The sequence below is a fragment of the Pochonia chlamydosporia genome, chromosome 1, assembly GCF_001653235.2.
Source record: "Pochonia chlamydosporia 170 chromosome 1, whole genome shotgun sequence".
In the NCBI taxonomy this organism is placed as follows: Eukaryota; Fungi; Ascomycota; class Sordariomycetes; order Hypocreales; family Clavicipitaceae; genus Pochonia; species Pochonia chlamydosporia.
In genome coordinates, this window is record NC_035790.1 from 5,606,284 (window position 1) to 5,626,295 (window position 20,012).

The 20,012-nt window shown below is 50.7% G+C and overlaps 7 protein-coding genes across 7 annotated transcripts; 3 read left to right on the forward strand and 4 right to left on the reverse strand.

The window, feature by feature from the left end:
• Positions 1-26: 26 nt before the first annotated feature.
• Positions 27-679, forward strand: VFPPC_01456 (vacuolar protein-sorting-associated protein; the record flags this gene model as incomplete). Its single annotated transcript, XM_018281286.1, has 2 exons — positions 27-501; positions 567-679. The coding sequence occupies 2 exons, from the start codon at positions 27-29 to the stop codon at positions 677-679; spliced, it is 588 nt and encodes a 195-aa protein (XP_018149927.1).
• Positions 680-874: 195 nt separating this feature from the next.
• VFPPC_01457 (BRCT domain-containing protein) lies at positions 875-3,645 on the reverse strand (the record flags this gene model as incomplete). The annotated part of the gene is made up of 4 exons (XM_018281287.1): positions 875-1,507; positions 1,584-2,994; positions 3,053-3,486; positions 3,562-3,645. The coding sequence occupies 4 exons, from the start codon at positions 3,643-3,645 to the stop codon at positions 875-877; spliced, it is 2,562 nt and encodes an 853-aa protein (XP_018149928.1).
• Positions 3,646-4,678: 1,033 nt separating this feature from the next.
• VFPPC_01459 (hexokinase-1) lies at positions 4,679-6,406 on the reverse strand (the record flags this gene model as incomplete). The annotated part of the gene is made up of 3 exons (XM_018281288.1): positions 4,679-5,129; positions 5,200-5,772; positions 5,829-6,406. 3 exons carry the CDS (start codon positions 6,404-6,406, stop codon positions 4,679-4,681), a joined length of 1,602 nt encoding a protein of 533 aa, XP_018149929.1.
• Positions 6,407-10,547: 4,141 nt separating this feature from the next.
• VFPPC_15371 (hypothetical protein) lies at positions 10,548-11,180 on the forward strand (the record flags this gene model as incomplete). Its single annotated transcript, XM_018293124.1, has 1 exon — positions 10,548-11,180. One exon carries the CDS (start codon positions 10,548-10,550, stop codon positions 11,178-11,180), a length of 633 nt encoding a protein of 210 aa, XP_018149930.1.
• Positions 11,181-12,047: 867 nt separating this feature from the next.
• VFPPC_01460 (glucosamine-6-phosphate isomerase) lies at positions 12,048-13,371 on the forward strand (the record flags this gene model as incomplete). The annotated part of the gene is made up of 3 exons (XM_018281289.1): positions 12,048-12,227; positions 12,401-12,979; positions 13,057-13,371. The coding sequence occupies 3 exons, from the start codon at positions 12,048-12,050 to the stop codon at positions 13,369-13,371; spliced, it is 1,074 nt and encodes a 357-aa protein (XP_018149931.1).
• A 1,350-nt stretch (positions 13,372-14,721) lies between these two features.
• Positions 14,722-15,970, reverse strand: VFPPC_13091 (hypothetical protein; the record flags this gene model as incomplete). The annotated part of the gene is made up of 3 exons (XM_018290868.1): positions 14,722-14,866; positions 14,954-15,607; positions 15,690-15,970. 3 exons carry the CDS (start codon positions 15,968-15,970, stop codon positions 14,722-14,724), a joined length of 1,080 nt encoding a protein of 359 aa, XP_018149932.1.
• Positions 15,971-16,786: 816 nt separating this feature from the next.
• Positions 16,787-18,541, reverse strand: VFPPC_13092 (acid phosphatase (PhoG); the record flags this gene model as incomplete). Its single annotated transcript, XM_018290869.1, has 4 exons — positions 16,787-16,904; positions 16,973-17,328; positions 17,399-18,332; positions 18,405-18,541. 4 exons carry the CDS (start codon positions 18,539-18,541, stop codon positions 16,787-16,789), a joined length of 1,545 nt encoding a protein of 514 aa, XP_018149933.1.
• Positions 18,542-20,012: the final 1,471 nt, after the last annotated feature.

Consider the following 20,012-nt stretch of genomic DNA (forward strand, 5'->3'; position numbering starts at 1 on the left):
ACTCATCCCATCTCATCCCCTTCACCATGACATCCACATCCGCATCGCCCTCCCAACCCCCCGACCCATCATCATCATCATTCCGCTTCCCCCGCGAATACCACTTCCCCGCCTTCTTCACCCCCCAGCCCAACCTCACCACCCACCACGCCCAACTCACCAAATGGTCCTCCCTCATCCTCGCCTACGCCAAACACCACCGCCTCTTCAAGCTCTCCCTCTCATCGGCCGCCGAGTCAGACCTCTTCTCCAACCGCCGCATCAACCGGCACCTCGGCCCCGCCGACATCCGTCAGGTCATCGACTTTATGCGCAAGGACGGCCGGGCAGAGTACGCAGGCGGGGACAAGGTCAAGGAGGGAGGGGATGTGGTGTACGTGTATTGGAGGAAGCCAGAGGAATGGGCTGGGTTGGTCGAGGCGTATGTTGAGGATACGGCGCAAAAGGGGAGTGTGCTGACGGTTTATGAGTTGACTGATGGGGAGGGCACCCGTGGAACTGGTAAGTTGCGTGTTTCAGAGCTTTCTCATGTCTGTATGTCCGTTGACTAACATCACGGGTACTAGAATTACATGGCATGGACAACGACGTTTTGCTCAAGGCCCTAAACGTCCTTGTCAAGCGAGGCAAAGCACAAATATTTGGCTCCGAGGACTCTCTTGGTGTAAAGTTCTTTTGATAAATTGCTGCACCAAGGCAACATCACACGTACGCACGTGGTTTATTCATCGACAACATGCAAATGCAAAACCCAGCCGGCCCAAAACATGCCAATGCCAATTAATTGGCCGCCTAACCCAAGGATATTCATAATCCAACTCCAGTACTCCGATACCACCTTTACGCATCACAGTGGCAGAACCCACCGGCACAGTTACAAGCTTCCGTTTGCATCACAATTCTCAGCCAAGAACTGTTCATCAAAACGAACCTCCTGTGCCATGGCCACATCCAACAGCCAGTCCGGGTCAACAATTCTGGGCTCCATATTACCCTTCTCAGCCATGGCCCTGAACCGTGTCCACAATTGCTTGTCGCCAGAATCATTGCTGGCAATCAGATAAACTGGATCGGGTTTGGCGTAGCCGTCCTCTTCTGCGGTTGTTGGCTTGATGGTTGTGCCGCTTCGTGCGCGGTAAAGTTTAAAGATGGCTCCATTAGCTTCCGCAATGGCTTGATAGCCTTGCGATCCATTGCGAACATTTTCCATGCAGTAGATAGGCACTCCTTGGAGCAGCCTGCCCCTGTTTGCCTTTGCTCGCGCCATTGACCTTTCGAGCTTGAAGTTGTATCTGCTCTCCGCATCCCTGTCTTGCAGAATGAAATCATCTACATTGGGCACATCTCCAGTTTCGAGCACCTTGTCGATGAACTCCGATGAGAGAACAACCGCTCCGCGAGCCAGTGCGCAGAGAAACTTGACGGTACGAACCACATGAGGAGCAACCAGGTAGTCACAAGACTGGCCCTCCGGCACAACGTGAATTCCGAGGGCTCGCATTTTTCTCTATACCATGGACAGACATTAGCAAATCATAGACTCATCACAAGAATAAACAGTTTCAAGTTTCGTTGCCGCTTACACGATCGTGGTCCTCCCTCTTGCTGTCCCCTACCCAGTCAGTGTAGCCGGTGACCACTAGCCTCATCTGCACATCTGGCAACGACGGCCGTTGCTTCTTAGACGGCCTCTTAGTGCCCTCCTCATCCGCGTCCTCGTGTGTGTGCTTCGGACTGGTGCTAGCCTTGCTGTCCTTTTCCTTGTCCGCCATGTCAGCGGCTCGTTTTCCACCCCATGGCGCGCCACCTTTGCTGTGCCTCTTCTTCTCTTTCTCGTACAAAGCAATGTCGGGTGCAATGTGCTGCAGCATATCTCTCGCCTTTGCTTTGGCGCTACGACCACCAGTTGACATGGCAGGTGGCGTGTCGTTCTCTTTGCCGGATTCAAAACGGCGAGATCGTACAGGCGTTTCCACAGCTGTAGCCTTCCTTGAATTTCCGGACGACGGCTCTTGATTCTCTTCATCATCCCTTCTCACATCAAAATCCTTCACCCGGCCAACGACAAGGCCTTCCGCAGGGCCCTTATGATAGGCATTATCCTCAGCCGCCTCCAGAATCTTCCTCTTCCTCTTCGCGCTGAGTGACATCTTCTCCTCGCCGCCTGGGTAGAACAAGTCCTTGATCCTCGACTCGTCTAAAAACGTCTGCCCGATAATCTCGCCTAGATTCGTTCTTGGGGGGAAGTGGTTGTATTTTGGGATATTGATGGGCTTGAGTTCGCACTTGGCGTAACTCTCTTCAATCCATAGGTGATTGATAACGGCAACCCCCCATTCCGGAGCTGCTTTGCATTTCTCACTAGAATCGCGCGCAGTGAGCAAATGGGTGTTGTCTGACTTCATTGTTTTTGTAAACTCGGCGCCGCAGGCTCTGACAAGATTCTCTAGATAGATGCGCGCTTCGCCACCGTAGTTGGAAATCGTGATGCGAAGGTCCTTGAAACCGGGGATGCCATTCCGGGGAACAGGATAGTGCAAAAGTCGGTGGAGAGGATTTTGCCACTGGTTATTCACAATGAGCGAGTAAAACCACGATAGACTGCCAACTTCCTTGCAAGACTGCGCTGCCTGGACGTAGTCATCTCCGTCGCGATACTGGCAGACATAGATGTCACAGTTCTCAACAGTATGCACCAATCTTCCCCCTCCCGTCTGAACAATGTCCCTAATTGCTTTTGTTAGGCGTGCGGTGATGTTCAGATCCGCGGCCAACATGACCGCTTTGTCTTGGAACACCGTAGCCGGAACTCTTGAAGTTTTGCTGCCCGCAGGAATAGGTAAAAACTCAGGGTTGACGGATGTTGCTCCCACTAGGTTCTTGTTTGTGGGAATATCAACGTCGTCCTCACTCGTCTTCTTCAAAATTTCAGGATCCGGGAGAAGATACGGCCCTTCGTCTATCCTTTTGCCTAGCTTGAAGCAGGCATCGAACCTTAATATTTTTTAGCACACATCGTTGTTGACTGTGACACCGACTTCGAACAACTTACCAGTGCGGTAAAACAATTTTGCCCTTGAATTTATTGCTCAGGGCCGATTGTACCTTTTCTGCATCCATGCTCAAAGCACAAATGTGTGTCGTCAATCTCGTCGCATCTTTTGATTCTTGTCCTCCAAGTGCCATAGTGGCTCCCAGAATGCTCTCTTTGTCGAGAAGTGGCAAATCCGCACATGTTACGACAATTTCGGCAAAGATCATGCGGGGGTCTGGAGAGAACGGTCTGACTTGGACCGTTTTTCGCCGCAGAACCGAGGTCGAAATCCAGTGATCTGATACTACCGGAATCATGATCGCCTGTGACTCGGTATACTGCTCAAAATTGATGGTGTTGGAAACAATATGTGTGACTTTCTCGATGGGAATGGAGCCGTTGCGCCGGGGATCACAGACGGTGCCGCCATTGTCTTCAACAACGCGAGACAACTAAGCGCAATCGGTCAGTCATTTGCAAATTGCCAGTCATGGGAAGAATATAGCAAGCATGTATTCCTTACTGACCTCGCCAATTAATTTGGGTGTCAGCTCATTGCTGGGAACGAACGCGACAGCGCACTCTTGAAAGACACCAGGTCTCGAAGACATGGCGGTGGGCGTAATTCACAGAAGGTATTAACGGCGCCTTAGGAGGAGTTTGCGTTTCCCATATCAATGCATCGAGGACTGGGTGTAATTGTTTGGCATGTGCTTTCTCAGATCTTGAGGGGCCCCGGGAGTATTTGTGATGATGGTTGCAGAGAAGTCACCATCCGTTTATTTTGTTGTGGAGGAACGCGTGCCAGGTAAAATGGGCGGACACAGTCGCGAAGGAGTGTGGAACGCGAAGAAGGCAGGCAGTCACCTGATCAGATCGAGGTCCTGGTACCTTCGATTGCATACAAATTTGCCAGCGCCCTGTAGTAGCATTACTTTTTTCGACCAATTTCAATTTAAGCAACACTGCCCCTCAACGCGGTTGCAACAATCCACTTTTGCCCAGGTTCTGGGCGTTAATTCTGGCACATCCATAGCGCCACATCTGATCTTTACCACCAGGGAGATTCTAACGGAAACCTGCCAAGGTACAGGACAATATCGTATGCATGATTGTCGTTCACTGGGTCAGGCTCACTCGTCGACCTTCCTGTCTCATTGTTCTCACTATGGTAATCGTCAGCGTATCATGTGGTCTATCCCGGTTGGCTCCCGGTGCAGAACCATCGTTTAACATGTCCCCTCTACAACATGTTACATATTACATATCCAGGTAGTCATCTGTATCACCAGATTGAGCCCCAAGTAAGGCAAAAAGCCGTGTTGGCTCTTAGTTACTTCATCTTCACGTGCCAAACGCTAGAGATACCGCCGTCCTAAGACTTCCACAATTATATACACCATTGACGAGAACAGCCATTCCTGCCAATAATAAAAATGTGAACAAAAACATAATGTGAAGCAATGCTAGCCTGCGCCTCTACGTATGCGATTTTAACTTTCCGCACACCCATGATGTCCAAGAAAAAGGTAACAGAAGAAAAGCAAAGCAAAATGGCCAACCCTGCGACTCATAGAGGTATCATGTACTCTTTCAACAAAACTAGGCCGCTGCCTCTTCGAAAGAATAAAACTGTGCCGCATCTTAATCATCTCGCTCAACACATGCCAGTGCAACTGCAGCGCCCATCAATGAGCTCTCTTTTGCGGCAACAAGGCCGATACTTCGTGGCTCCGGTAAACTCTTGCTCTCCATCAACTCATCAAGGTAGCGTTGGCAGTTGGCAAGATATCCGGGGTAGTTCTCAATAACACTGCCGTTGAATGCCACCGTGGTGCTCTCCAGCTTCATATCGGCTTCAACTCGCTCACGCTCCGGTGACGACTCCGGCAATGTGTCGACGTATTGTTGCTCAAAGTCCAAACGCAAGTCCCACAAGGTGTAGACACAGGTGGCAACAATAGCACTGGATCGGACGGAAACAAATGATGAGATGGCTTTGATGGCGATAAGGTCAGAGGTGGTCGGTCTATAGGATGATGGGTGTCGCTCTGAGAAGATCTTGATGGCACGTTCAAGGTTGGACGATGTGTCACTGTTTGTCACGTTAGCTAATGGGCTGACGAAAATTGACCAAAGGCAAGGATAGGGTTACGCCGCTTTACCTTTCAATCATGGAGATGGTATCAGTCCCCAGTGAGTATCCGGTCTTCAGTGAAGGAGGCACGACGCCACCTAGCAGACCAGTGGTCTCAATAGCCTCAAGTAGGGCCAATCTAACAATCTCGCCCAGATACATGCCGCTAACCAGATGTTCGAGAGGTTGGAAGTCAGGGCGAGGGTGTTGCTTCGTCAACGCACGATCCCATCTTGTCAGTGGTAAGATGTTGTGCCCAAACATGCCTAATTCGGTGTTGACGATAATGTGGCTGGCTTCATCAAACCATCCATCTGGTCGGACACCAAATTTCTTCTTGCCAACGCCTAGCACGGGCAGGTACGCCGCCAGGTTCACGCCAGTGCCCAAGATCAAACCGAAGCGGGTAGACGTGTACGAGTAGGCTCGTGACAACAGGCAAGCACTGGAGTCGTTGAGGATGGCTCGTAGCTCAACATGGAGGCCAGAATTCTTGCAAGACTGCTTGATAATCTCGGCCAGATCCTCACCCAGCAACCCTTGATCTGCTAAAAATGCCTTGCCCATTGGCAACAGCTTGCCGCTTCCCATGGAAGTTTGTCTTATACGTAGTCAGTACACATCACTTGTAAGAATCTCAGAATATAGTAAACTCACTCAATGGGGAAGCTCCAAGCGCAGGCAACAGGAAGAGGTTTTTCGAGACTGTTCTCGTGCTTGCCGCTCTCAGCTAGGGTCTCAGCAATCTTTTGTCCCATCCAGTTGAAGAATGCCATTCCCTCCAGATCCTTGATTTCCTTGCCAATGCGGTAGTTGTGCATGCTGATAATTTCACTCTGCTTATCAGCATCGACTCCACGACCCCGTAACTCAACCACGGCGACTCTCAACGTCGAACCACCAACATCCAAGGCGAGGTACTGTCCACATTCGCTTCCAAGGGGCAGCTGATGGCTGTAAGACGGTAGCATACACTGCTCATCTATTTGCAGACGTTCGATGAATTGCTTTTTCAGGCCAGCAGAAAGCTCCTGGAGGCCATCGCCACTAACAGGTCCGAGAAGAGCTGCTTCAGCATCCTTGAGAAACTCTTGTAATGTTTTGGTTGGCTTTCCCTTGCCACCTTTGGCTGATCCTGGGTTTACCCAAAAGGACAGTAGAGCCTGTATCAGAGACTTGCCACGAAGCAAGCTCTTCACAATAGCCGCAATAAAAGCTTTTCGAAAGTTCGACATTGCAAGTATGATGCTGGGCATAACATTGGCTTAAACGAAAGCTGCCAAAAAGGAAGAGGAGTGGAGGGTAGAAGTGGGAATATGCCCGAAGATAAAGGTTTTGGGTTTAGGGAAAACAGGGGTTGCAAGGTTGCGCCTATTTTGGGGTTGATCCCAACAGAGAAAAGCCAGATCCGAGGCGAGATCAACCAAGCTAAAACGGGTCGATGTGCCAAGTGGTAGTGTAGGTGTCAGAGATGAACGTAGCAAGCCGTGCTAGGGCGGGAAGGCTTTCGTTTCGTCGAGGTGTTATCAAGAGTGAGAAGGGAAAGTGAGTGAAAGAAAAGGAAACCATAAAAAAAGGTCGCAGGACCGCGTTGGCACTGCAAAGCGGGACGGAACCGCCAGATGAGACGACACAACACCGGACGGGCCGATCAAAGAAAGCACGTCAGATACGGGAATCTGGGGGGGTCAACAAGGACACCTGTGGGCGGACAAAACGACTAAATGAAACCTGCCCGGGCTTTGATGCAATCTAGGACAAGCTCAGGTGAGTAGAGTGTGGAAGGGGAGAGGCAGGTGTCGTATACAACTCAGTTGGTAAACCATCCAGCCATAATAAGGTCGCAGGCGGCCAAGTAAAGTACCTCCAACTTGAAAAGGCACCACTTGTAGTAACGGCAAACAGAGTTGGATGGATGTTACAGGGCGCCGCAGCCAAGCTGACAAGACGTCGCCGAATGGTCAGTGGTCGAATTATCAATAGCGTAGATGGCCCACGGTTGCGTGTCTGCCGTTTTGTGCCGTTGCTTGCGAGTTGAATGGTGTTAGTGCCTGGCAGTGCTTTCGATCTTGGCCTTCACCGGCGACAGCGCTCACCCGTTCACCCTCGTCCGTCAGCAAACCCAACGTCGCACACACGCGAACGACAACAACAATATGGAGAGGATGGGGGAAAGGCAGGGCGGAGCCAATGGCAAAGTACTGTTGGCACGGGGGTGCGGACGAGATGCACACGACAGCGCAAGAGAACGGCGAGAAAAACGCCCAGGGTATGTGGCCTGGTTGCCGTCTGGACTCTGGACTGGATGTAAGGACAAGATCGAAGGGTCAGTCCCACGGATGCGTTTTGGGGATCATTGGACTGGGTGTTACAAGCGCAGCATGGTGTACTCTGGAGTATGGTACTGTCTGTGTCTGTAGCGTCGTCGTTGGCAGCGGTTTTTTTTTTGTGGGCTGGACACCTTCACTTGACATCGGGTAGATTGGCGCATGCCCAGGATGGACGAGCCAGGGCATGGCATCGCATCTGGAGAAAGGGAAAAAAAAGCTGGGGCTGTAACGTTGCGGTGGGTGCATCGACGCCAAGGTGCATGTGGCGTGGGGACTTTGCAACTTCGGTATGCCGGAGGTGAGGTGTGTGGGTGATTCCGTCGTTGTATGCAACTTTGAGGCGGAAGAAAGCACGCTTGAGTCCATCAGCCTGGTCAAGTGTCAATCAAACATTCGAATTGGGAACTGCAGGGTCACTCTCCCACGCTGTTATGGCCAGTGGCGCTGCAGGACCAGGGACGGGACGGCGGCGCGCATTTCCAATCAGCTGGGATTGGCAGCCACCATCAATAACGGTCTGCTCATGGTCAACTTGATGCCTGCCTGATGCCTGCTTGATGCTGCATCTTGCCTGGTCGTCGGTGGCATCTCTTCCAGTGATGTGCATGATTTAGAAGCTTCTGTGGTTTGACCCTGGTCGCAAGGCACAAGGCACACCGAGAACTTGGACAACGTTTTGCCCAGCCAGAAGACAGCATTGAAGCCAAGAGGATGCGAATGTCCGCGCGTCAAAATGGAAATAAGGCAGTATCTTGAGCACGGATCGTAGGAATATATTGCACGACAGCAGTGGAAGACCGTCAGGGAGCGGAAGGGCTGGAGGATGGGCCGTCAATGGAGACAAAATCACACCAGCCGTCGTGATTGTCTTGGGGATGTGCAGTTCCAGTCTGGTCATCATCCTGTTCATGCCTGGCCGGTCAGGTGCCATGCTCGATCTGAAAATAACATTGTAATTGATACCGCACCATATGCCATATCAACACGAGAAGGAAGGAGCCACACGTTAGGGTGTTGGGGTGGTGTTTTGTTGCAGGCATACTGGGCAGGGTTTAATTGAGGCGCTCTTTCCTTCTTGAGATTCAGAGCCTGCTGTCAGCATTTCGGGGGCAACCTGAACCTGAACCTCCATGTCTCGATTAGATGGACTCGGACTAAAAACACCATTCAAGCAAAGTCGAAGCACAAGATCAAATCTTACGCGCTAGGCGCCTGCTCAAACCACTCTAGCTACAGGCATGGCCGTCATGCTGCTACATCAGAAAGGTTTCGCTCCGTCCTCAGCATGCCATGTGGCACATGCTATTCGTTATTAGATCGGCCAATTGTCGGGCAAGCAACCTAACGATAATTAGATACCTTTCACAGAGTGGTCACCCAATATCAGCCTTGTTCGCCTCTGTGAAGATCTACTCGCCAGCCGTCCGAAAACCGCTTAGGTACCATCGACTCCACTTCACGAACTTGGTGGTATTTTTGTGTGAGTGCATGTGTGGTATGGATCGAGATCTGGCAACAACAAACCTCGTGTCAGTCGTTGTGTTTTCCGACATCTACAAAGTACCAGACAGTTTGACAGGAAAGAACTTTGTTCACAGTTTGAAACGCCAGCCAAGGATTATCATCTTTCAACGTGGGGGATACAATAGCCCTGGCGTCGTCAATATTGGCTTGATATCCCCCCCCCCCCCCCACGTTGAGGGGATTGTTTGGGGGAACGTGCTGATTCATTGTCTGAATCGGGCGCTTGCGGAACGAATCTTGGTACATGACAGATGGTTCACCAACACGTCTGTATTGGCAAGCGAGGCATACTATTATCAATCAACAACCTGCCCAACGTTCCCTTGCTTCGTCCAGAGGATGTTGTGGTTGGCCTTGACAGCCATCCTCGCCATGGCTTAATTTAGTACTAGTGCCCTATGTGGAAAAAGAACTTCTGGAACCTGGAACGAAGGCTTGTTGTATTCGTGGATTCATAAATCGCCGCTGTCTCATCCACACGGACCCTATATTGGATCGAATCCTACCAGATGGTCGAACCATGGATATTGCTACGGACGATGCCAGTGCTACTTTAACGACCTGTCCGACGCTTTTGTCAACCGTGGCCCGTCTACCTGTCCATCGTGCTATTTCTTTCATCGGTCACACATGCATATCGCATTGCCGATAATTTAAACTACCAAAAACCGTTTCAGAAGGTCACTCTGGTATCGTGGAAGGCAAAAGGCATCAAAGGACTGGGCTATTTTGGAATAATTCCCTCGTTGCATGACATTCCCTTGCCAGCAATTGTCATGTTGCGTCAAATCCCAGAGCTACCAGACTTGCACTGCCGGCGCGTGTTGACGATGGTGGGGCTGTGAGACACGGACGCGCCTCGAATGGATGGTACAAAAATGAGCCTCATCAGTGTCAAACGGTTTCATGAGGCAATGATACAATACCATGCGTGCTCGAGGAAGCGCTGGTCTGGGGCTCCGTTCCTTTGTTGTCAAGATTGACAATGAAACCTCGAGACGGTAGCGGAACCTTGCCTATGGAGCAACCAGCACCGGCTTCTCCAACCATCCATCCAACAGGCGGAAGCATGGACAGGCAGATGGTGATGTTTCCAACACCAGCATTTGTTTGTGCCTATTGTGCAGCTCAGCTTGTTAACAACATAGCCTCATCTCGATTTCATTAATCGACTTCCCATCGACTAGTTGTTTACGGATGATCTACCATGCCTTGCACAAGCGTCGTCCGAATTAGCGGCTTCATGGCTTGAGTTCAAGCCTCGAAATTAGGGAGCACCAACCGCAGAGTCTTGTCTTGTCATGTGGTCTTTTCTCAGGCTCAATTGAAGTGCCTTTTCCCGGAGGACAACCACGGCAAATTGCCCTCACTCACAACCAAGTGCATGCAAAACACATCACGGTATGCAATTGAAATATTGCATGATAAAAATTGTAGCTTGTGATGGTCGATTACTTTTAACCTCGAACCGATATAGCAGAACGAGCTGTTTTATTTGGCGCAGACGAGGTTTACGGCACTGATGGGAACTGATCCGGCGATTGCCGGTGGAGTAACCGGCGTTCCGGAGGAAAGACGAGAAATGGCTTATTCAGAGTTGAGCAGTGGTAGCCAGGTAATGGATGAACATGAACCTGGGCAAGGGAGCTGGCTAGAGAAGAATCATTGGTTAGAGGACAGGCCCCATGGTGGCTGGAGCAGGAGATTTTGCAGTGTCGAACAGTCATCAAGGCTCAAGACAGTCAGCTTGCGCAAGTCCGGTCTGTTGCAGCAGGTGGAGGCCAAGTCGTGGAAGACTAGGACCAGAGGGAGAGACATGGACGAGTTGACGAGATGGATGACCTCCCTCTTTCCCCACAGTCGAAGAGCAATGAATGCCTCGTCTCCAAATTGTCATGATCCTTGGCTGCTGTTGCTGGACATGGAGTGCTTGGTATGGAGTCTATGGACGATGGAGTACCAGAACAGACATGAACGGAGCAGACTGGAGACTTGGCCGCAACGATTACCCGCTAGAGCATGCAGTGACGTTCCATCCATCTTCTTTGGAAGAGCCACCCAGCTCCACCACGACATCATCAAATGGCAGCATGCAACTTGGGAAAGTCAAGTGGCCGCAGACTTGACTGGACTGGTTGACTGGATGACTGGATGACTGGCAGTTCCAACCAAGACATGGACTGACTGAAGTGAGAGATTCGCCTCCCGGTCTGGGTCCGGTCTTTTCGGCCCCATGGCTCCATTCGCTCCAGCCATGGCTCAATGAAGCAGCAAACCATCTCCAAGAAGCCCATCATCGTCCCACATTCACCTTCGGCTGCCCGCCATCATTGACCCATTCTTGCCGGAGGTGTATGGCTAACACACTGGAAGCTGTAGGGGTAGCTATTCATTGGAAGGAGAAGGCCATAAAAAAAAAAGATTCGGAGCTCTGGGCGTCTTGTTGGAGACAGTGAATCGGAGTTGAGAGTCGCTATTGCCAATAGCAGTAAGACCGCACGCACATCCTGACAGACTGACGGACTGACCAGACATCCTGACGTCCAATCCATGACACACGCTTCTCATATTTGTCTGGTCCGTCCTGTCTTGTCTGCGTATGGTGCTCTCGCGACATGAGTGATGTACTGTTGCAGTGCGCCGAAGCATCCATTACTCGGCCCACCATTCTAAAGTTGTTCATTACTTTACCTTCCCGCGGACCATTTTGCTCTTGATCAGGCTTCTGAGTTCCAGACAAGTTTGGTCCGTCCTGGCTTATTTTTGCTCCAGCTCTGCATCTCCCACCCCAACCTTGACTTTTCTTTGTTTAACCTTGCTCTACAATCTTCTCTCTCCAATATTTCTCTACTATATTATTAGTTCCTCGAGAATTTCTTCTCTCTATCCTACCCATCCTTCCATCCCTCACATACTAGCTGGTGGTTTGTGACATCACTTACACACACCGCGCAGCTTACCACTTCTACCACCTCCCTTCGCAAAGCTCCCACACGCTTGATTCCGAAGCTCCCTCTTCAAAATGAGACTGATCATTCGCGATGACGCTACTGCTGCGAGCAGATACGTCGCTAACTACATTGTCGATCGCATCAAGGCATTCAACCCAACGGCCGAAAACCCATTCGTTCTGGGTCTGCCCACTGGCTCCAGCCCTCTTGGCGTGTACAAGATTCTTGTCGAGAAGTTCAAGGCAGGCGAGGTAAGCAAATCTCTGCGCGGCAAGCTAGGCTTTTTTTTTTTCTCTGTTTTTTTTTCTTTTCTTGCTTGTTTGCTTGCCCGATGTGACACTTTTTTTGTCTTTGCGACAAGAAAGCAAAGTCCTGTGTGGTCTGCCCAGGTGCGAAAGGTGTCGCGACTAACACATTCGCGCAGATCTCCTTTGAGCATGTCGTCACTTTCAACATGGACGAATACGTGGGCATTCCTCGCGACCACGCCGAGTCTTACCACTCATTTATGTGGAAGAATTTCTTCTCTCACGTCAATGTTCATCCTTCTAATGTCCACATTCTGAACGGCAATGCCCCCAACCTGGAGGCCGAGTGCGTCGCCTACGAAGACGCCATCAAGGCTGTTGGCGGCATTGATCTCTTCCTCGCTGGCATTGGCGAGGACGGCCACATTGCTTTCAACGAGCCCGGATCCAGCTTGGCGAGTAGGACCCGCGTCAAGACTCTGGCTTATGACACTATTCTGGCCAACTCGCGCTTCTTCGACAACGACGTCAACAAGGTTCCTCGCATGGCCTTGACTGTTGGTGTACAGACCGTTCTCGAGGCCCGTGAAGTCGTTGTTATCATTATTGGCCAGCGCAAGTCTCTTGCTCTGCAGCGATGTATCGAGCAGGGCGTCAACCACATGTGGACTCTGTCGAGCTTGCAGTTGCATCCCCACCCCATGATTGTCGTGGATGAGGATGCCACTGCCGAGCTGCAGGTCAAGACGGTAAAGGTAAGAAAGCCACACACCTTGGCAACCAGCAACATGTGATTTCACCACGAAATTATGGAAAACTAACAGCGCCATAGTACTTCAAGAGCATCGAAAAAGTTGCCAAGGAAGCCGGTTTCGAGCAAATCTTGCCTTCCAAAGTCCGCACCGGCAACGGACCCGTCCCTCAGACCCGTGTCGACGAGGTCAATTCTCCTACCATTCTCTCCCCCCAGCCTACCACCTCGCGACTTCTCCGTGCCACTCCTGCGACAGAGTATCCCGTCCGATCTGTTTCTCCCGAGCTGATTCCGGACCGAATGGCATCTCGAATCCCAGAGCCCTCGTTGAATAAGCGACTTACACCCAACCCCGAGCAGCAAGCCGCTCGACAAAACGCAATTAGCGCTTAAAAAAGATATCACACGGCACAGGAGTTTTGTTGATGATTTTGACCTTTGACTCTTTTTTAAATGATGGGATGAGGCTCATTTCTGTTTTCCGTTTCCTAGAGATTCATGTGCTTTTCTTTTGCTTTTCTGGTCCATGATTTATTTCTTTTCATTTTTTGCCTCAATTTGGGCTTTGGGGGGTCTTTACTCCCTTTCTTTGCTTGTAGGCATCTCCCACACAAGGTTATTCTTGTCTTTCGTTAGAAGCAGAAATCAAGATTGCTGGCTTACCCAGCCCCTACGAGAACATGTTAGATACCATCAATTTGGTTGTAACGGTACGCACCAGCCATGAATTAAATGTTAGGAATAGGCATCAATTGTAGCACTTGACGTTTGATTTAAGTCTATTTTGGCGTGCGTGTATGTGAGACAACGTTTACTTTGTATTTCGGACATACTACATCTCGTTCCGTGTATCCTCAACAATCGACGGGTCGCGATACAACAATACCTTACCGCCAGATATCACAACGTCAATATTACCATCAAGGGCACGGCTACAACCGTACCGTACCTTCTTTCATACCCATGGTCCTCGGCAACGCATCGTGACATTTACTACATGTAGCTCGTTGCATGTCCAGACTCTCTGATTGGTGCGGCAAAATTACAAATTGCTAATAAATCATAGTGTAGATCTGGACGTATTACCCACGGACACAATGTACCTCCCTCTCTACCCACCTAGATAGGTATTCAATGTTATATACAACGTCTCAACTATTTAGGAGTTGATGAATATGACTGCTGTATCAGGATCAAGAGCTCATATTCCAAATAGACGTGCTGGTTACAGACCATCTGGGTGTGCAAAGAAGGTGTCTGCAGACGATTGCATGTAGGATCGTAACCTGTGGATACCAGATACCACAAATAGTCTTATTGCGGGTTATATTTTTCTTTGAGACGTGGCAGATCTGTGCTAGTTTGCGACGTTACCTGTGCGTCGTACGGGAACATTGAATGGACGACACGACACGGCACATATGCATGCCCTTTGACGATGGGCTGCGGCTGGGTGCGTGCGTGCCCATACGAAGGGGCGGGAGGCCGTGTATCAGATCTGGCATGGTATTACGCTTCGGTACTGGATACTGGATACAACTTGACGCTCCATTTTTGTATTGTCACGTTTGGGGACTTGTGGTTTTATTGGTGGTGATTACTCTACTGCCCGTTTAAGCCTGACTTTTAAATGATACTCTTGCCGTCCATTCTTTGCTTTCCCTCTTCCGCCCGGTACATCGCTTGGATGCAGGAGTATTGTCTGCTCAAGATTTGTCGCATTCCCAGAATGTTTCATGTCTCTCAAAGCTTCAGGCTCGGCTTCCTCACATATACTGCCATGTCCCCCAGGAGTTTGTCAGCAGACTCACCACCATTGATGATCAACTCGGTGTAGTCTTCTCGCAGGGCCATGACGCGCGGTGACACCGGATCTGTCGTGTACGGACTAGATGGACTAGTCAGCTTGGCTACCAAAGACAAAACTCTCCAAAGTAAGTACTGGATGGAGCATGCAGCTTTGACAAGTACATACCTGATCCAACCGAGAGCTTCATCGCTGTACATCCACTCACGTACTTCAGGCTCAGAAATCTGGTTCCACATCATCATAGCAGGACGACCCAGATCGGCCACAATTTGTCGAACAGGAACATTGGGAGAGATCGACACCACGATAGTGTTTTCATCCACCAGAAGAAACCCGCGTTCTGCCTCCACGACCTCTACAGCTCGGTCCGTAAGAACCATCTTGCAGGTATCAAAGTACGCAGGATCCTGCGCATAGCACTTGATACTGTTGCCCGTATGTTCTTCCACGAACTTCGCCGCCATAATCATCAGCGAATGTTGCGCACAAGAACGATCCTTGCCGTTGTACCCGCAGATAACGCTGCTCGGCTGTGTAAACTCGCCGAGGCCAAATCCGATAATCTTGTCCACCGTCTTCGGCAGGGTGGACAGATGTGGCTGCATCTGCGCTTTGATGCCGGCCCAGAGCTCACTCTGTTCCCACAGATCGAAATTCTTGTCGAATGCACGTCTCACATCATCTTGTGAGATATTCAATGTGGCATCCGCATCTCTCGCCAGTGTACCTCCGATAAGAACAGTAACAAAGGACGTTTCGGGATGTCTTCTCGGCTGAGTAAGGCTTTCGAACGACTTATAGTGTATATAGGGAAGCCAGCTGCTCTCCGATATTAGTGAAAAACGTCTAATCCCCATTGACACAGGCATTTGATCCATATTCAGGTTTTGGACTTGCTCACGTTTCATCACGTCCTGGGGTAAATAAGTTGATTAGACATGGCCGTGTGTGCATTTTGCCATCAAAGCCAAGTAGGTCAACATTGGCTGGAAGTGGCTGCTGAGAGATTTGATCTTGCGCGTGTCGAATCATTTCCTTGGTAAACAGCGGCCATCCAGCGTCATACAGTTCTCGCACCTTATTGATGAAGGGATCACGCGAAATCTCTTCGGCCGTCAATGGCCCTGGCTCTGTTGCACTCTGCTCACTGAGCAGTGAGTCACTGCGCTCGTCGTCACTCATTTTATAGACTGGCAGGCTGGCCTCTTAACATTAATCACCAAAGACGCTCGAAAGGAAACATTGAGGAAGAGTTTCAAAACCTGAGGGCCACCCCGTCCTCTTGGGGGTTTTGTTCCCTGCCAGGCGCCGCCGTGCACCAAGGCATGCATGGATGGAGCAGTCCTTCCATGTTCCAGGTTCCTTCCATCTCCAGCCGAGAAAGCGCTTCATGAACCAATGGAAAATGGGATGCAAGTGCCGCTCCAGGCACCAGGCTGCAGCAAGCAAACAACCGGCACATAAAGTCATGCACACTTGAGCAATCAACCCTGCATGTGAGGAAGTTTGCTGCATCGCGTCATACGGGTATGGGGGCTCTTGCCACTCATTCAGCATTCATGTTGCTTGACAGACAGTGTCTGGTGGTACTTCATATCGTTCGCAGGTCAACGGCAACATGGCATATACGCGAGAGAAACTTCGCACAGGATGGAGGTCTCCAAGAAAGCTGATCGTTACGTCCTTTTATTTTGTCATGATTTACCCACAATAGCATTCTCCCCGGAATTTGTTGTTGAAAAAAGATGAAAGAAGCAATATGAAGAATCCCCCTGGGTATAATAAGGCACGCTGTTCTCTTGCAGTGCTCTGCCCAGCTGCCAACCGTGTGATAGCCCACCAAATAAAAATGACCCAACATGTACTTGACGCAAATGGTATAATATGATACAAGGTTGCTCTCCGAGATTGTCGACGAATCGTTTCCCGATCTCTCGCAGCTACCGAAGTAGAATGTGAAGCAGGTCATCATCCAACGTCCAGCGAGACTCGGCACTACTATTCGGCCGCAAAATACCGTTTTGCCTTACTTTGTGACTGCTGAGCCTTGATTTCGGGGGGTACAATTGTGTGATGAACAACGTGCGGTCTGTAAACAGCATCGATGGGTGGCATCCTAAACGATTCAACCGTTAATATCATTGCTACATACCTAGGTAGTGCGCAGCAAACAATAAGACTTACCAGTCGTCCACCGTCAAAGGAAAGTATTCATAAAGAGGATCGGGATCATCGGCAGGGCTGTTCCCGGCATTCTGTCCCGACACAGGGTGAGCCTTGCCCATTTGAGGGCTCTGGAGCTCTGCACTTGATCTATTGGGACTTTTCTCGTCTTCGGATAATGAAAGATTGATGGGGACGGCAGTATTTTGCCGACTTATCGAGCCTCTATGTGCTGCCATGTTCTTTCCGTCTGTTGACCAAGATGGCACTGGTGGTCGAGCAACTGTAGGCGACACAGCCATTCTTTTGGCAGGATGAGGGCTTTGACTATTTGGCTGAGGAACGGGTTGCGGGTTCCCTGACCACTCAGATGGAGTCTAGTAAATATGTCAGTTTCGGTTGTTTGTAAACAAAACCATCCTCGGCTCTGATGCGCTTCACACTTACCGCCACGCCTCCCAAGGACTGGAATCTTTGCATTGTCGCTTGCAAATTTTCCCTCTCCATTTTCAGGGCCGCATTATCAGAGCTTGCAGTATTCTTCCTTTCCAGTCTCTTTTCACCAGTCAGGGGCACGTCCTTTCTACTATCGAAATTACGCGGGCTGCGCCCACGTACAATGACCGGACCAGACTGAATCTCTGCAATCTTCATTGTCTCGTTAGACTTGGACTTGGCCATAAGGTTGATCTGGACTACATAGTGCTGCTGGAGTCCCTTTCGTCGTCCATTGTTGGCCGTGGCGTGTTTGAATTGTAAGCGCTTCCAGGACACCGGCAGGGTGACTCGGACTGCATCAACCTCCTGAGCTGTGCCAAGGTCCAGCGGGATCTGGGGCGGAGCGGCCGCAACTTTTGTCTCCTCAGACGCCTGGGGATTTGAGCTCTTCCACGGGATAGAGATGATTTCTGTGGCCTTTCCTTCAATAGACTCGACTGCGGTAATAGACGCTGACAACTCATCCACTGGGAATTGGCGGCCCTGCTCGTCGATGAGATGTGAGAGGTTCTTTGGGAGAGTTATTTGTCCTGAGCATTGCCATAGGTTGCGGCGGTAACAGGTCAGTTCAAGAGGACGCCCTGAGTTGTCCCCGCCGAAAACATCCTCCGCAACGAAGAACATGCCATATAGCTCAGCACTCATATTGACATCAGCAAATTTGCCAGTCTCGTCCACTACTGTGGTATTCATAATTGGATCTGAAAACCCCAGCAACTTGTTATCGAGCTCCTGGGGCGATGATTCTTCATTGAGAGCATCGGGGTTGGGCGTGGGTTCAAACGCCCGTGTCGAATAGGCGAATGGATCTTCAAATGTCGTCGCAAAGTGATCAAAATCATACGCCGGTGTGAAAGGAAGGGTAGGCAACGGGCCGCCATCCCTGTGGAAATGTCAGCTACACATTCACGAACAAACTCGATGGCCGATGCTGGTGAGCGAGGGGCAAACTTACAGGACAGCCTCGTCAAAATTAAAATCTTGATCAAAATGCTCCATTGCCATCTGTTGGCCAGGTGCGGCGTGATTCAAGCCCATTGCGTCGTTTGGCGCACCGGCTGACATGGCCGGCATAGAGTTGAACGTGGCCATGGCATCGTTCGCCTGCCGGCAGTGTCGTACGTTGAAGCTTTACGTATCGACAGAGCGATGGTTTTCGCAGTAGGACCCAGGCAATTTGAAGCAGATGACAGCTGAACAGAGGTGGGAACAGGCGGGCGGGATGTCGCAAGGGACCGACGGTTCGGCCAAACTGCAGACTGGAGGAACTTTAGAGGGAGGAATCGGTCGGAGGATAAAGTCAGATAAGGATCGGAGGTGGCTGACGCAGGACGACGGGCGGAGCGCACGACAATCAGTGGGCAGGGCGCAAAAGATAAAGCAGATGAAGCCTGAGATGAAGGCGATAACAGGCGCCCGGCACCGGCAATCAGAAGTGAAGAGAGAGATAGTGTCAACGGCGAAGATGACAACGAGGCACAGATGGAGTACCGAGAACCGGTGCGGTCAGTTAGAGTAAGTGCGTGCAGAGAAGACCAAACTAGAATGGAGCCAAGGGCTGATGCAGGATTTTGGTGGAGGAGGCGAACGTGGTGGTGTCTTAGTGTGAGTCTGTGGTCTGGTTTGTCTGGAGTCTGGTGCGGTGCAGACGGCTCGATGCGGTGCAATTGTGGAGGTGGTGAGCCTTGAGGATCGCTCGCTCCAACACTTGGGGAGAAAAGACAAGACCAGACCAGACCTAAAACTAATCTGGATGGAGCCTTACAACCCGGAATACTTGGTCGGTTGGGTGAGAGAGAAGGTGGAGATTGGTGAGTGCAGGAGTTGGGAGCCTGACAGGGACATACAATTCTTAGATTGACTGGAGAGACAAGAAAAAGGCGATGAAGAAGTCTTCAAGTTGTGAAGCGTGGAGAGACTGGAGTCCAGTTGAGCCAACAAGATTGGACATGGCCCTCTGAGAGAAGCAGCCTGGACGGAGTTGCAGAACCACACCACCAGACCCAGCCATGCATGGCATGGGCGGCGAATCCACTACAGAGCTTGGTCCGGGTGGCTTGATTCGGCCAGCCTTCCTTGTACAGCCCAGCCCAGCGCAGTGGACGGAGCATTCTCGTCTGGTCTGGTCCCTCTGCTGGTCTGGGTCCAGTCAAGTCTGTCAGTCTGGTGCCTCATGTACACGAAAACTCCAGTGACTTTGTCTGGGCTGGTGGTCAAGTGCTCAAGTGCTCGAGTGCACCGTGCTCGCCTCGCTTGCCACTTGATGCTTGTTGCTTGCTTGCTTTCCATCATCAAAGCCCAAATGACAATGCTGGTCCGATGTGGCCGGGCTGGTACCTGCACAAATTTGACGTCCAGACGCTCCACATGCTGAGATCAAATTGATAGAAAGTTCAAAGTTGCACGCACACCAGACCACACAAATGCACACCACACTCACACACTCATGCTCACCCACTTGCAAAAGGCTACATTTCCATTTCCTCCCCCATCTTCCCCATAATCTCGTGCAGCTCGCTTGCTCCTTTCCTGCATTCACGTCGAATAGCGTTGTGCTGTCTCC